Consider the following 16870-nt stretch of genomic DNA (forward strand, 5'->3'; position numbering starts at 1 on the left):
GAAAACAACGGTGGTAACTCAGGCAGCAGTTATACAAAAGCTAGAAGAAAAGCAAAATGAAAGTGAGCAGTACAGCAGACTAAAGAATCTTGAGATCCACGGTTTGCCAGTGAAAAGTAATGAAAGCCTTACACAATCAATCACGCAAATGGCAGCAAATCTGGACCTCTCGGGGTTTTCATCTGACGATATTGTAGCCGTACACCGCTTAAAAGTCAAAATCAGTGGTACACCTGTGGTCTTGGTGCGCTTTAAATCTGTAATTTGGAAGGAAAAATGGCTTGAAGCGCGGGGAAAGTTGAAGAAACTACGTGAAAGTGCATCTTTTCCAAAGATCTACTTCAATGATAACTTGACCAAAGTTAACCGTGATCTCTTCTGGAAAGCGAGAACGAAGGCAAAAGAGGAGGGTTATCAGTTTTGTTGGACGAAAGGAGGCAAGATCTTCGTGAAAAAGAATGAAACAGCGTCTCTTGTTCGAATTGGTAAACAAGCAGACCTGGAAAACATTGCTTAGCCAACATGCCTTTTTCTTTCAGTGAACTACCAGACTTCAGTTCATTTAAAACAGAATTTCTGTGCAGATCTGATGAAGATTTTACCATTATGAGCGTTAATATTCGCAGTCTGCGTAAATACTGGGACGAATTTAAATTTCAGGCTGAATCGGCAGCTAACTTTGTAGACGCATTTGTGATTACAGAAATCAATGTTTCCCAGGCTTGCCTTGATACGTTTACATTACAGGGCTTTTCCGCACATTTTGTCACACGAAGCGGGCGTCGTGGCGGGGGCATTGCTCTCTATGTAAACGACAACTGTGAAGTTTCTTCTATTGATGCATCTTTTGTACATGCCGAATCTATGATGGTCAAAGTTTGTAAAAGGTCATTTTCTGTCCATATCTTATCGATTTATCGACCACCCTCATGCAGCCTTTCACGTTTTCTTGTTGAGCTTGAAGAAGCTCTGCGGCAGTGGAGCTCAGTGGACCAATTTTGCTTGATCGGAGACTTGAATATGAATATTTTATGCCCTGAAAAAGTTACTGTTTGTGATTATTTATCTACGTTGTCCGCTTATGGTCTGGAATGTACAATTGCAGCTCCTACTAGAGCGGAATTAGTTAATAATAGCCTAGTGCAATCTTGTTTAGATTACATAGCGGTCAGAGCTCCCGGCTGTTCATTTAGGTCATGTACTATTCTACAGCGCATGGCGGACCACTATTTCGTAGCATGTCGTCTAGTTCTACCAGACGCGTCTAGAACGTTATCGGTGGAAACTGGATCTGGGCAGCGTAAATGCCTTGTCCCTACTGTTAATCAATCCAAGCTTGATAACCTTATCGTTTCGTTTAACTGGTCATCCTTAGCCAAAGAAGATTCTTCGGCTAAAGTATATGAAAGGTTCTGCATGCAAATGAAAAACTTTGAATTGCGTTGCACACGGCTGATAGCTAAGCCGATAAGGAAGGGTCACTGCTGGATGAACACGGAAATTCTTGCTTCCATTTCGTATCGAGACAACTTGCGGAAACGCTGCAAAAGAAATCCCAGAAACCAAAGACTGCGATTAGAGTACAAGTCGGCAAGAAATAGAGTTGTTGCTCTTTTGCGTGGCGCCAAACGCCGTTACTTTTTTTATCAATTCCAACAATCTTCAAATAATGTAAGCAAAACTTGGTCTTTGGTAAATCATCTCAGAGGAATGAGTTCCAATAGCCGTTCTATTTTCGGTGTTCAACAACCTCCCACAGAAGTGGCTGATGCTTTCAACAGGCACTTTGTTAAAGCGTCCCAAAGGGCCGTCTCTCCATATACAAGCACTTCACCGTTAGGGCATTCCGTATCTGCGACGGCTTTTCTTCCGAAAATTTTGAAGGGTGATCTGGAGGCAATTATTTTCAGTTTCCGTCCTAATAAGCCCACTGGATATGATGGAATTTCTTTACACACCATCAGAAGGAATTTCAATGCGCTGTCAGATATTATCCTGCATATACTGAATGGTATTTTGGAAGGCGACGAAATTCCAGAATGCTTAAAAACTGCAGTTATTGTACCACTACATAAGTCAGGGAAAAAAGATAGTATTGAACACTATCGGCCAATTTCAATATTGCCGATTATTGCTCAGGTCTTAGAAAAATTTCTTTTCCACACTATGTCTTCTTTTCTTAACAAATTTTCTATCCTGACCAATCGACAGTTTGGCTTTGTTTTGGGGCGTGGTACTGTGGCACTGCTTGAGGAATTTTCAGATGAACTGTTCTCGGCATTTGATCAGAATCTTTTCACATGTGCGCTATTTTTAGATGTAGCGAAAGCGTTTGACACCCTGAATCATCAAATCTTGTTAAGTAAACTGCATTTTTGGGGATTTCGTGGGCCTTTTTACAAAGTTCTCGAAAATTATTTGAGCAACAGATTTCAGGTGGTCTCTACCGATGATAAGGGCATATTTCGTTCTAAGCTGTCGGTAAAAGCTGGAGTTCCTCAGGGGTCCATTTTGTCGCCATTGTTGTTAAATATCTTTGTTAACGACTTCCCTTTGGCAATTCGAAATGTTCAGTATTCCAGTATGCTGACGACACTGTATTATTAGCGAAACACCTTTCTTATAAAACATCCACTGAAATGTTGCAAAATGACGTGCACAAGGCAATGCTTTGGTTCTCTAATAATGGAATTGTTGTAAATGCCCAAAAAACAAAACTTGTTTGTTTTCGCTCCCCACTTAAGACTACTGTTATTAACTTGCCTCTCTACTTGCATGAGTCAGACTGTGTTCATTGTAAATGCGCACCTATTCCATACGTGGATTGTGTGAAATATCTCGGAATCTATTTCGATAGTAATTTATCGTGGCAACATCACTTATCACTTATTTGTTCCAAACTGAGGTCAGTAGCCTGGCTGTTATTTAATATCAAAAGTATTGCACCCTTGTCTGTAAAAAAGATTATAGCACAGGCACTAGGTTACAGTGTGTTAAGGTATGGCATTACAGTCTTTGGCTTTTGTTGGGATTGTTGGAGATGCAGGGTTGACCGGATTATAAAAACATTCTTAAAAACGTTGCGTACAATTCCCCAATAGTAACATCTGCAAACATCTTCCGTGAACTTGGGCTACCAAACTTTCATTCATTACTTATAGAAACAGTTGTAGTTAAACATTTCTGGAATTCCGCTTTCAAACAAAAACGTGCCGCCGCAAGGGAGCTTAGAAAACATGTCCGTTACGTAGTTCCGCATTCAGCCACAAGGTATGGCGCGGCCAGACGCTGTGCTTATGTGCCTGACATATTTAACAAATTACCAGAAGAGATATTTAACGCGACATCAAAAAGAACGCTCAAACACATCTTAAAGCAGCTAGAGTAAAATTACCCTCTTGTACATTGTTTTTTTTTTGCATCGCAATATTTACCTCTTCAATTTTGTTATATGTAGATAACTAAATGTTATCTTGAGCTTCTTAATTTTTTGCCTTTCATTTTTTTTTTCATTCATGTCATCAATTCTTGTAAATATTTTTGTCTTGTCTATCATATTCATTGGCACGGTCCTACAAGCCAACTAAGGCTTAGACCGGCCTGCTTGTGTTGTTTTGTATATTGTTTGGCAATAAACATTATTATTATTATTATTATTATTATTATTATTATTATTATTATTATTATTATTATTATTATTATTATTATTATTATTATTATTATTATTAAATAATTTATTATTATTATTTTGATGAAAGAATAGCAAAGTATGATTGGGATTCTTTTATTTACAATGTGTCCCCTGCAGACTTATATGACAGTTTCGTCGAGGTTTTTCGTTCACACAAAGCCGAATCTTCACGCATGGTGATCGTTAAGCAACGAAATTTAGACAATAAGTGGATGTCACCCGCAAAACTGGAAGCCATTAAAGAGAAAGATCTGCTCTGGGCTAGATCGAGACGTGCTCCAACCTGTTCTGAACTACGACTGCAGTTTAAACATGAAGGAAACCGAGTTAATGCCATGATCCGTCTGGCCAAGCGCAACCACTTTAGGTCTCAATTTAAGGACGCACGTTTTAACCGCAAGAAAATATGCTTATTGGTAAATAACCTGAAAGGAGTGAGCGCTGCTATTTATAGTGATACATGTTTCATATCTCATTTCCATAAAGATGGACAGAGCATTGCGAATGACTTTACCAAACTATTTTCTCTGGTCTCTGGTGCATTTCGTACCCCGCCTAACGACTGTCCTATGCCTCCCGGTGTGGTGGAATCTGCTTTTCTTCCTGACATATGCGAAAATGATTTAAGGTTTATACTTTTCCGTCTTAAACGTGGCTAATCTCCTAGTCATGACGGTCTCACTGTTTCTGAATTGTTCAGGAATTTTGAACCGAATAAAGGTTGCCTACTAGTTATCCTTAATAGTATCATTTCCAGGGGTATAATACCGACTCCAATGAAAACTGCTAAGGTTATACCATTGTATAAGGGTGGCTCCAGAAACATGATGAGTAATTACAGACCTATCTCTATTCTGCCATGCATTGGCCAAATTTTTGAAAAGCATCTACTACTTACCATGACGAATTTTTTGAATACGCACAATGTTCTATCACCTTGTCAGTATGGATTCATACCAGGAAAAGGAACAACAGATCTTCTTGAAGAATTCTCTGACATAGTAAATTCAACTTTTGATGAGAATAAAGTCGTATGCTCTCTTTTTCTTGACATAAGCAAGGCCTTCGATAGCATCTGCCACGTTCTTCTGCTTGATAAACTTTCTACATTGGGATTTTGAGGTTCTTTTTTTACATTTACTTACTAACTTTTTACAAGATAGGCGCCAATATTTGTCGATTTCAATACTCCATAGCGATTTCACGGCAATTACTTCCGGTTCTATATTGAGTCATTTGTTATTCAATCTATTCGTTAATGATCTTGCTAACAATGTGCATGTTCCATTGTTCCTGTATGCTGACGACAGTGTCATAGTTGCGCGCTCAAAGAAATACACTGATGCTGTTACAGCACTACAGATGGCAGCTATTAAAGCCATGGACTGGTTTAAGTCTAACCTTATCAATGTTAATACTTCTAAAACGCAAACTATATGTTTTCATAACCCCTTAAAAAAAATTTGAGTTCAGTCATCCTGTTTATTTGCATACTTCCTCCTGTTCTCATTGTAACTGTTTACCAGTAAAATATGCGCATTCGGTCAAATATCTTGGCCTGATATTCCACAGTGATCTCTCTTGGAACTCGCACCTTTCTTTGTTTGTCAAACACTTCGTGCTGTATCTTGTGTCCTGTATAATATTAGATATTTTATGCCTTTTTCTGTCCGTAAATGTGTTACACACGCTCTAGCCTATAGTGTGCTTAGAAACGGAATCACTGTTTATGGTCACTGCACGGTTCGCTGGCAGCGCAGGGTGAATTCGCTTCTGCGCTTACTTTTAAAGAATATTGCCTACGACCTGCCCATTGGTAATAACATCAATATTTTTAGAAGATTAAAGCTTCCAAATTTTAACGCTTTATTAACAGAAACTATTGTGCTTAAACATTTCTGGTACAGTCAGTTCACCATTCCATATGTTTCTGCACGTGATTTAAGACCAAAATACCGTTACTGCATTCCTTGCTCCTCAACCCGGTACGGAAAGCGCACACGTCAATACTATGTACATGCCTGTTTCAATAGTATGCCGCCTAGTGTATTCCGCATGAGAACAAAATACACCCTGAAAAAATTTTTGCGGTATGTCTCCGCGTTGCTTCCTGCGCCATAATGATTTAATCGAGTGTTACTGTCTTAATTTCGCATTGCTGTCATTCCTTTTGATGTTGTAATAGTTATGTTTCTATATCTGTCTCTCTGAGTTGTTAATTTTTTTCTTTTTTTTTTGTCGAGTTCGTTGCAACATCTCTATTTTTCCTTTGTTTTGCTTATGTTCGCTGTCTCCCAAGCGCTGCCACTCAAGCCCTTGGTGAGGCTTTGGTAGGCCTGATCTTGGTGTACGAGAATTGATATGAATAAAAGTACTATTTATTATTATTATTATTATTATTATTATTATTATTATTATTATTATTATTATTATTATTATTATTATTATTATTATTATTATTATTATTATTATTGGCAGAGCACTTGAAGCGTGCTTCAGCTCCGCCGCATGACGGACCGATACTCCGCAAGCTCCGGGATCGGCCCACATTTTTGCTGCCTGACACGACAAATGCATTTCGGGGCAGATTTACACAGCTTCGCTGTGAAAGCGCCTGGGCAGTCAGTATTGCCGCCCGGTATTGTGTCAGCGTATGTTGTGTGTCTGATTCAGTTGAAGTTGCAAACGCCTGAAGTGGTGGAGCGGCCAGAAGTGCTGCTTCGCAACTTGGTACGCCGATCGCATGCTGCACTTCGTCAGGCATGACGCTAGCTATTGGCTCGAGGCTGCTGCACCTGATCCAGCTGTCGCAGCTCGTCGAGGACTATCGATCGAATAATTTCGCGAAGCGACTCGACGCCAGTCGTGAGAGCTCCTAGTCCACTCGCAGCAGAGGAGAGATTCACTTGCCGATCTTACTGGCGCGAGTGCTGGTGCAGGACATTCTCCATGGCAACGGCTTCAGTAAGAAACTCGGCAACCGTATTGGGCGGCCTACGAAAGAGTCGACCAAAAAGCTGCTCTTTCACTCCTCGCATCAAGTGACGCAGCTTCAAGTTTTCAGGCGTGGTAGTGTCAGCTCGCCTGAAGAGACGCACCATGCCTTCCACGTATATAGCCACACTGTCGTTATGTTTATGAATGCGAGACTGGAGGGTCCATTCTGCTCCTTCCCGGCAATCGGAGCTTGCGTGGGTGTCCAAGAGGCTGCGACAGAACTCACGCCATGATGTCAGGCCATCTTCGCGGTCCTGGAACCACTTGCGAGCACCATGCAAAAGGCTGAAGTAGACGTCTTGGAGCTTCCATTCGTCGTCCCTTTTGTTGACCACCGCTACGCGCTCGAAGCCCGCCAGCAGTCTTTCAAATCTTTAAGAAGGTCGCCATGGAAGTGACTTCGCACGCGCGGTTTTCGCAACGTTTAATGAGGAGCTACCGGAGTAGCCGTCGTACAGTTAGTTGTTGTATTGGATGTAGCATCCATGCCCGCTGTCGTTCTCGTTCGCAAATAAAGGCTCAAACTCGGGGGCCAATTCTTGGATTTTCCGGCCGACGCGGTGTACTGGCGTGAGCGCCGGTATCGGTCTAGCGTTCCTGCTCCTGGGAGGGTTCTGTTGCACGGCTCGAGCATACCCCGCACCTCCGCCAAAAATTGTCACGCTTAATTGACAGGCGATTTCTAAAAGAGGCCGTTCAAGTCCGAGTCATCGAAGGGGCAGCGCAGCACCGACAGAAGACCAAGGCGCGAGCTCATGAGTTAGCACGTCCTCGTCTTCTGGGAGCAAGTGGCCCAAGCGCGTGGAAATATATATGTAAACAGCCGATAACACAGGGTAAATGAAGGTACATATCAATTCTTCTTTATGTGGCTTTTGTGGTTCGCACATTTGTCACGTGCACAATTGTAAACTTGCCCGTTCTTCGTCTATGCTTTGTTGTGTTGGTCCATTTTTGTGTTTCTTTGCGTTTTAATCGGTATTCCTAACTTTTTTCTATGACATCGTTCTGAGCACCCATATTAGTAGTTAAAAACGACACAGTGCTATACCCGGCTCATGAGGTATTGATGGGCACATAAATTGAAAAGGGAGCGCACATTTGAGAAATGCACAAATATTAAAATACACAAACGCTAGCGCTTGGTGCTTGCGCATGCCTCGACAAGTGTGCTGCCTTTCAAATTGGCGTAACATTCTCATTCATGGACGGATATCGTGTGGCTTCTCTGTGGCGCAGGCCCAGTCGAGAAGACAGTGCAAGACTTCTGGCGCATGGTGTGGCAAGAGGAAATCTGCAAGTTTATTATGGCTGCCAACTTGGTGGAAGACGGAAAGGTAGCTGGCACTTGCTATGTTCTCCGAAAGAACCGCTTTTGGTAATTGAAAATTACGAAGCGATGCTTTAGAGGCAAACTTCAGCAAAAAGGCTGCACGAATTACTAGTGAATACGCGGCGGTTATATGGACATGAGCTTGGCTTTTTTTACTCTCCGGGCAACACAAGGACGGCCCCCTTTTTCCTTGTTTTTATATTAGCTCAAACCAAAAAGTGTTTTGTCTCATACCCTATTCGCATGCAGGGATTTCAAACCAAAAAGAACGACTAACATTATAGAACAGTTTTACTTACATTTCGGGCCAGGAACCGACCTCCTTCGGTGTAAAGAAGACACCGTTCAACTAGAAGGTTTAACCTACGATGATGTGATGTTCAGAGCGAATGTGCATTTTGATTTGTGCTCTTTCTCTAAGTCTTCGTTCTTCAGGAAAGCGCACAAATCACAATGTGGCATCCTGAATTGACGTATCCTGCATATAATTGGAAGCAACGCGAAAGTTTTTTTTTTCTTTGCGCCTGACTCCGAATGGCAGTTAGAGCCCCAGACAGATTAACACTGTGGCTTCGCCAAATGGCGAATAATCGTCCACAACGCTTGGCGGCTGTCTGTTGTGCAAGACGTGAAAACTAGGTGTACGTGTATCCTTACGCGCTTATTCTTTATTTATATCCCACGGATTGATCTTGATGAGAGACCAGGTGGCAAAATAAGGTCCGTGAATCAACTTGGATGGAACGCCAGTTTATTTTTCTTTTGGCGGCTCTATTTTTTCACCTAACGCCTTGCTGAAATGTATCATCGGAGTGCAAACGCATCTGGAACGAGGATGCTGCCCTTCTGCGACCTCCTCTGGTTTTTATCTGTCTAAATATCGCCCTACTCTATTATCCCTGTGCTCTCTGGATGGACGGACGGACGGACCACAGCCGATCAGGATAACCACGGGCATCTCAGTGAGTGCCAAATTTTTATTTCGCACCTCACGCTAGGTTATGCTCGTTCAGCACGGGTGCGTTTCTTTGTTTTTAAGGATGATATTTGGGAGAGGCTGGGCCGTATCCGGCTAGTTGTTTTCAAATATACCAAATCAATAACGAAATAATCCGGCTGCACTGCACAACACGAACGGAAATGTGAGGGGACGTCAGTGCATCAAAATTATTCCCGACAGCAATCATCCTCCTTCGATGTCGTCTGGTCACCAGTCGTGTCGCACTCGTTTTCAGTGTTACTAACCGTGTGCCAACCGCGTGCTTTGTTCTTACTTGGCTGGTTTCTCTTGGCGTTCGCAAAGCGTGTGAGACAGAGTGCCGCAAAGAGTGATTCCTTCATTAGGTTTTGGGGCGCCATTCTTTAATGCCAATTTTCGGTTTGTGTCAGCTGCACGTAATCGCTCATCCGTAACTAATGTGTACCCACGTAATAAACATAGGATGAAAGAAACATCGCAACTAATGGTCTTCATATTCACGTTATTGTACATTCAGCGAGATAGCGCTAATATATAAAGTATGCTAACTTTGCAGCTAGCGATGGAGCCCTAATTAAATGCTCTAAACAGGGCAGGTATGCAGAACAACTGCAAAGCAACTGTTTGTTTCTAAGTATATAATACATACTGAAGTACTAAAGCGCCAAAAAGACGACACAGGAAGAGACACGGACAAGCGCTCGTCCGTGTCTCTTCTTGTGTCGTCTTTTTGGCGCTTTAGTACTTCAGTAACATGCACCAACTATCCCAACAAGAAGTTCTGCTGGTATATAATACATATTTGACTGTGGTGAGGCACAAGACACGTGACGAAATAAAGAGACCGACGGTACCAGTGCTTGTACCGCCTATTTCGTCTTCCTAGGTACACGTCGTGGCGCAAACTACATTTCTTGAAAAGGGGCAGAAGAAAGGAAGACAGTGAAGCGCCAGACTACCAACTGTTTAATGACAGCCTGAGCAAACGTATAGGAGAAAAGAGAACTTCCGCTCATGCGCAGGGAGCCAATGTGTGACAGAATAACATGGTCATGATAACATGCTTTGGATAAAGCACATTTCTGGGGAATATAATACGATAGATGTATGACTGACACAATCAGACACTTTCTTTGTAATATAAAACGCTTCCAATAACTCCCTTGCAATTTGGTCCCTACTTTTGCCAGGAATCAATACTTGTTCAAAGCATGGCGTACAACGACAGGCTTTACAGTGCGCAGGAAGATGCGCCTTGTCACAGTTATCGATACTATTAGCGTCCTAATATTGCGTATACCTAGGAAATATAAGCACCAACTTGCCCAAAAAGAAGTCCTTTTGTAATGTTTCGTCTTCATTTCGTCACATGCCTTGCGCTCCACCACAGTCAATTATGCTTCACGAACTGGCTCAAAATTCTACTCTTTCAAACCATTCTAAAACATAGCGCATCTGCCTGCTACGGAACAATCGGAGGATTTATTGACCGGCGTTGAGGTGCATGCATCTAGCGAGTACGGCTTTCGTTACGCCGCGTCTTTTTTTCACTCTGTCTTTGTGGTGCAGCGCAAGGTTGAGCGGTACTGGCCTGAGACCTGCAGCAAGTATGGCGACATCATGGTGACGCTGGTGTCCGAGGAGGTGTTCGTCGACTACAGCATCCGGACATTCAAAGTCCACAAGGTTTGCGCTGTCCAACCCTCAAAAATATGCCCTCAGTGTCAGCCGTTTACACGACAGATTGTACGTGGAAGCAGAGATCCTGGCACCTTATCTTACTGCTTACGCACGTGTAGAGTATAGACAACCAGGCGCTGCCGTGCTTAAGCAGCCGTCCAGACGTGCACGTCTGTTCATTCCTTTCTGTGTCCTAAGATCTCTGCTGCTACAGTCAACGAATGCTTAACCACCCAGGGCTCCCTCATTTATTTCCCCCTCGTTGTACTGAGAATGACTGTGCGCTAGATGATGATGATGATGATGAATAACTTTGTTTATCCCTCTTTAAAGGGAAGGGGGCAATGGAATAGAGGGTGGGGGGAGGAACTACTTGAAGTAGGCCTCTTTTATCCTCTCAGCCAACTCGAGGATGGCCTCCTGAAGATCGGGCCTGGAGCTGCGCAATGTACCCTACCACTGCTCCTCACTACATATTAATTGCTTGAGGAAAGGGGGAAGGGGGTGCTTAGGGCATCCCCACATGATGTGGCTTAAGTCTGCCTTGGGAGAGACCCAGAATTTACAATAGGGACAAAGGTAAATGGCGGGATGAATGCGGTGGAGGAGGTAAGGGGATGGAAAGGTGCGAGTCTGCAGCTGTCGCCACAGAACTTCACACATACGCGGGCATTTGCCCATGAGTGGCGGAAAGGTTAAGCGGTCTAATCGGTAGTGTGTGCAGATGTTGCGGTAAGTAATAAGCAGATCCTGCGCTGTAAACGGCGCCTCCTCCGTGGCGAGGTCCGACACATCTGATGCCTGAGCCCGGACTGTTAATCCTCGGGCACTGGCATGAGCCGCCTCGTTTCCGGCAAGGCCCGCATGCGCGGGAGTCCAGATTAATGCCACAGTTTGATGGAAAGGATGGGCCAAGAGGAGGGAAAGGGCTGACTTAGAGACCCTACCCGCTCCGAAGTTATGTATGGCTGCTTTGGAGTCGCAAACGATAAATGATGAATTTGGGATTGTGAGGGCCAGGGCTATGGCCGCTTCCTCCGCCTTCTCCGAGGAAGAGCCAGGAATGGAAGCGGCTGCAGCGACCTGGCCGTGAGAGTTAATGACTCATATTGCGTAATGATATTTGTTCCCATATTCGGCGGCATCAACATAGAGCACGTCTTTAGAGGTGGAGAATTGTATTTGGAGAGCCTTTGCTCGCTGCCTGCTGCGCTATTAGTGATGCACAGTGTGCATGTTTTTAGGAAGTGGGGGGATGCAGAGGTTCTTGTGTATGTGATTTGGAATGGTGTATTTAGTCTTGATGATGGGCGCCGGAGTGATCGAAAGAGTTTGTAAAATGTGTCGACCTCTTGCGGTGTTAGAAAGTCTGCTATATTGGGATGTGAGGTAGGCTTGTGTGAGTTCAGTTAGTGTGTTTAATGTTCCAGTAAGCATTAGCCTTTCAGTGGAGGTACGTATGGGGACCCCCAGAGCGAATGTATATATTTTGCCTAAAAGAGTGTCGAGCTTATCTGATTCCAATTTAAGGAAATGTAGATATGATGTTGCGAATGTAATCTTACTGATAACGAAGGCCTGAATCAAGCGGAGAAGTTCGGCCTCCTTCACTCACCCATGTTTATTGGAGACGCCCTAGAAGGCGCAGGCTGTGATCGACTGTGGTGTGGAGTGTATGTAGGGTATATGTGTTGAGCCGGTTGCTTTGAATGTGTAAACCGAGCACCCGGAGCCTGTCCACTCTAGTAACGGGGGTGTGGTTTAGGATGACCTGTATACTAGACATGTGTTTTCCGGCCCCCCCGGTGGGATGGTAGTAGTAGCAGCTCGGATTTTTGAGGGGAGCATGTGAGATTCATAGCCCCGGCATGAGCCACGACGGCGTCTGCTGCGGCCTGTAGAGTGTCTTGAATCTCTCCATCGGAGCCCCCAGTCGTCCAAAGAGTGATGTCATCGGCGTAGAGTGAAAACTTGAGATCGGGAATAGACCGCAATGCTTGTGCCATCGGCATCATAGAAAGATTAAAAAGAAAAGGGGACAGCACTGAGCCTTGGGGCGTGCCGTAGCTACCTAAAGCGTATGAAAGGGATTGCTCTGTGCCTATGTGTATCGTTGGGGTACGGTTGGATAAGAAAGTACATATGTAGTCATATGTCTTTCCGCCAACCCCAATGAGATTAAGCTGTCGGAGGATGGTGGAATGTGAAACATTATTGAAGGCTCCGTGGAGGTCCAGACTGAGAATTGCTTGCGTATCTAGACTGCTATTGGGTGTAATTGTGTCATGCTTCATTCGAAACATGGTATCTTGGCATGAGAGAGATTTCGGAAAACCTACCATTTCTGATGGATAAAGATTGTTGTCCTCCATGGTATTTACTGAGTCGGTTGAGGATGACGTGTTCGAATGTTTTACCTAGACAAGAGGTTAGTGATATAGGCCTGAGATTAGAAGTGTTGAATGGTTTGTTTGGCTTTGGGATAAAATTGTTTTGTTTTGGATAAGATGTTTTGCATGCGTCTGCTTCGCCTTAACTCTAGCAGGAACATTTTTATTCGAACTGGCATGCACAAACTCTCTTGTCCTGCAAACCCACTGTATTGAGCCTTGTCCTTGGCTGGCGCCCGTGAAGCAACTTGGCTAGCGACACACCCGTTGTCGCATATATCGCATAGGTCGTTGTCGACCTATACATGCCGAAATAGTCAACCACAGCAGCCTGGAGGGGCCGTTCCAGTCGAGCAACCCGCATGCAATCTTTCAGCACGCGATTAAAGCGTTCAATCGCGCCGTTTCCTTGTGGATAGTACAGAGAAGAAGAACGATGCGCAGTACCCCTCTCTCTCAAGAATGTTTCAAACATTTGCGATCTAAACTCAGGCCCATTATCTGTGTCAATTTCTTCCGGATAGACTTCTCGGCTGAACACAGGCAGCAAAAAATCGACCACACTCTGTGACGTCACTGTAGATGAAAAGACTACCTCAGGCCACTTGGAATGATAATCGATCAGCGATATCATGTACCTACAGTTTGAAGGGGCCCAGTAAATCGGTCCCACTATATCCATTGCTAACTTCTGCCACGGTAGCGCTGTAAACGTCACCTGCTGCAGCGGTGCAAACGACGGTTTAGCGGACTTGTGCGCGGCCTGGCAAATATGACAAGAATGGATTGCTTCTTCTACCTGTTTATTCAAACGCGACCACCAGTAAAGATCACGTAGTCTCTGCTTCGTCCTCACAATTCCTGGGTGACCTTCGTGCGCAAAACCAACAAGGAGCGAGGTTAATTAACTCGGAACAACTACCTGCTTGCCGCGCATCAAAAGGCCATCAACGAAAGAAAGCTCTTCCCGCACGTTAAAGTACGCCATTATTTCTTCTGGCAAAGCTTTTCTAGGCGCCTAACCATGTACCACGTGTACGACAACCTGTTGCAGTGTGCTGTCTGCAGCAGTGGCCAGCTGCAGCCGTTCCTTTGTTAGGTACTCTGATACAACGGACACAATTTCTTCCTGCATCGTCTGCAGCGAATCACAGTCATGAGGTAGGTGTGAAAGTGCATCTGCCACGACCATTTTGCGATCCCTTTTGGTACTCTATGTCGAAGTTATAATACAAAAGTCGAGCTGACCATCTGGATATACGCAAAGGTCGGCGTCCTCTACCGGCAGCTGAAAGTAACGTCACCAGTGCCTGATAGTCCGTACGCAACAAAAATTTTCTACCCCACAAGTAGACGTGGCAGCGCTCGCGCGCGAAGAGACAAGCAAGGTCCTCACGTTCCCCAGCGGAGTACTTCCGCTCAGCAGGAGTCAGGGTACGCGATGCGAAGGCCACCGTGCGTACGCTGTCACCATCGCGTTGCTGGAAAACGGCTCCGAGTCCCTTATCAGAAGCATCTGTCGTAACACTTACATCAAGGTCTGGGTTAAACATTTGTATGACTGGGCTTGAAGACAAAGCTGTCTTAACAAGCTGGAAGCTACGCTCAGCCTCATCATCCCGCGTGAACTGTTGACCAGACCGCAGGAGCCTTCTAAGCGGCTCGGCGAGATCAGCAAATCGCGGCACAAACCGAGCATAGTAATCAGCGAGACCCAAAAATGACCTCAAAGTTACAACATCGTGAGGAGCAGGCACTTTGACAATAGCGTCAACCTTAGACTGCAATGGTGTGAGCCCTTTTGAGCTCACCGTATGCCCTAAAAAGGATAGTTCTGAAACATCAAATGTGCATTTCTGGTTGAGCTTTAAACCTGAATCACCTATGCGTTTTAGCACCTGGTGTTGATTCTTGTGGTGCTCCTCACGTGTCTTGCCCCACACAATCCCACCTTCGTCGCCAATATGCGTCGCTCAGACCAGACGCATGACACTGGACCACGCAAGCGCAGTATGCACCCTCTTTTATTCGTCACATTAAAGCCACTTATATAGGAAATCATATTGAATGACGATGACGATATGTACACCGAAAGAAACGAAACTGAAACAATAAAGAAGGATACAACAAGACACAATCTGGAAATGTTTCGGCGGTTCGCTAAAGTTGTGAGATGAGCATTACGTTTTAGTTCAGTTACACTTACATGATAGGAATAGGCGGAGAAAATGAAACGAGCCGAGCGATTTGCTACATATTCAAGAGTAATGGAAAGGTTATTTTGATGAGGCTCCCAGATCGCGCATGTATATTCTAATTTGGGACGGATAAGTGTTAAGTAAGCAAGGGATTTCACTGATGGGGCTGCTAGTCTCAGGGTTCGTCGAAAGTAACCAAGGACGCGATTTGCCCCGTTAGTAACCAGTGATATACGAAAAGACCAATTTAGATCAGGTGTCAAATGGATGCCTAAATACTTGTAAGTTGATACTGAAGCGATTTCTGCATTTTCGATTAGGTATCTTGAAGATGGTTGTGATTGACGTCGGTGGAATGATAGCAGAGATGTTTTTTTTTTCACATTTAAGGACATTAGCCATGAATTACACCACGTTAATACGTGCTGAATGTCAGACTGAAGAAAAAAGATGTCATCGGTGTTAGTAATAGGCCGGTAGATAACGCAGTCATCAGCGAATATGCGGATGTTAGAACATATGTTAGCAGGCAAATCACTAATATATATGAGAAAAAGAAGGGGGTCCAAGACGGTGCCCAGGGGTACCCAAGATATAACAGAAGAATAAGAAGATGAACATTTATTAGCAAAGACAAACTGCTGCCGATTAGTGAGAAAGCTGCATATCCAATTAAAAACATGTTCGTTAGGATTGAGACGAGAAAGTTTTAGGAACAGTCGTTTGTGAGGAACTTTGTCAAAAGCTTTTTCGAAATCGAGGAAGAGGGCGTCAGTAGGAATGCTAAGGTCAATGCTAGAGCTAAGGTCGTTAATAAAGAGGGCTAACTGTGTTTCGCAAGACAAACCTTGTAAAAAGCCATGCTGGTTATAGGGTGGAAGTAGTTGACGGATACTAGAAATTTTATAATTTGAGAGAAAATTATATGTTCCATTAGTTTAGAAGTGATACATGTGATAGATATTGGTCGATAATTATGGCGAGAAGATCAAGGCCCTTTTTTGGGGGACTGGGATGAATTTAACTATTTTACAGTCAAGGGTATAATGACTGATGAAAGGGATTGCTGAAATATATGAGACAATATGGTGCTAGTTGCATGTTTTGTATTTTTTAACACTTTAGTTTTAATTTTGTCGACACCGGCTGAGGCGGTTAATTTCAAAGAGTCGATTATTTTTACAATGCCATCAGGTTCGAAGCTGAAGCCCGGCATAGCTGGAAAGTTAAAGGAAGGGAAATCGGGCAATTCGTTATCCGGTTCGTGGGTGAAAACTGAGCTGAATGATAAATTCAAAACTTCCGCAACGTCATGATCTTCAATTAGATTATTATCATCGTCACACAGTGTTATGTTTCTGATGGGGTTAGGATTGATGCATTTCCAGAATTGTCGTGAGTTTGTACGAATCATGTCGGGTAGAGTAGAAGAAAAAAATGAGTGTCTAGTTTTGTATAGTTGTAGGTTATAGGATTTTTCTGCTTCGTAATAATTTTGCCACGTTGTGGGGTTATTCCGTTTTTTTTGGGGGGGGCGGTTCGGAAAAGTCTTTTCTTTTTGTTATTCATGCGTTTTAGCACGGAATTGAACCAAGGTGATTC

General features: G+C 43.8%; 1 protein-coding gene across 4 annotated transcripts in view; it reads left to right on the forward strand.

Moving 5' to 3' along the window:
• LOC142560968 (receptor-type tyrosine-protein phosphatase kappa-like) overlaps nucleotides 1–16870 on the forward strand; it is a 586354-nt gene that overhangs the window by 285198 nt on the left and 284286 nt on the right. For 3 of the 4 annotated variants that reach the window (XM_075673412.1, XM_075673413.1, XM_075673411.1), the window contains 3 exons: nucleotides 7928–8025; nucleotides 8957–8983; nucleotides 10570–10686. In XM_075673412.1, the coding sequence (XP_075529527.1) occupies nucleotides 7928–8025; nucleotides 8957–8983; nucleotides 10570–10686 (242 nt within the window). The remainder of the gene's footprint in view (nucleotides 1–7927; nucleotides 8026–8956; nucleotides 8984–10569; nucleotides 10687–16870) is intronic. The other variant, XM_075673410.1, reaches the window with a different exon arrangement.

Source organism: Dermacentor variabilis, chromosome 10 (genome assembly GCF_050947875.1).
Source record: "Dermacentor variabilis isolate Ectoservices chromosome 10, ASM5094787v1, whole genome shotgun sequence".
Classification (NCBI taxonomy): Eukaryota; Metazoa; Arthropoda; class Arachnida; order Ixodida; family Ixodidae; genus Dermacentor; species Dermacentor variabilis.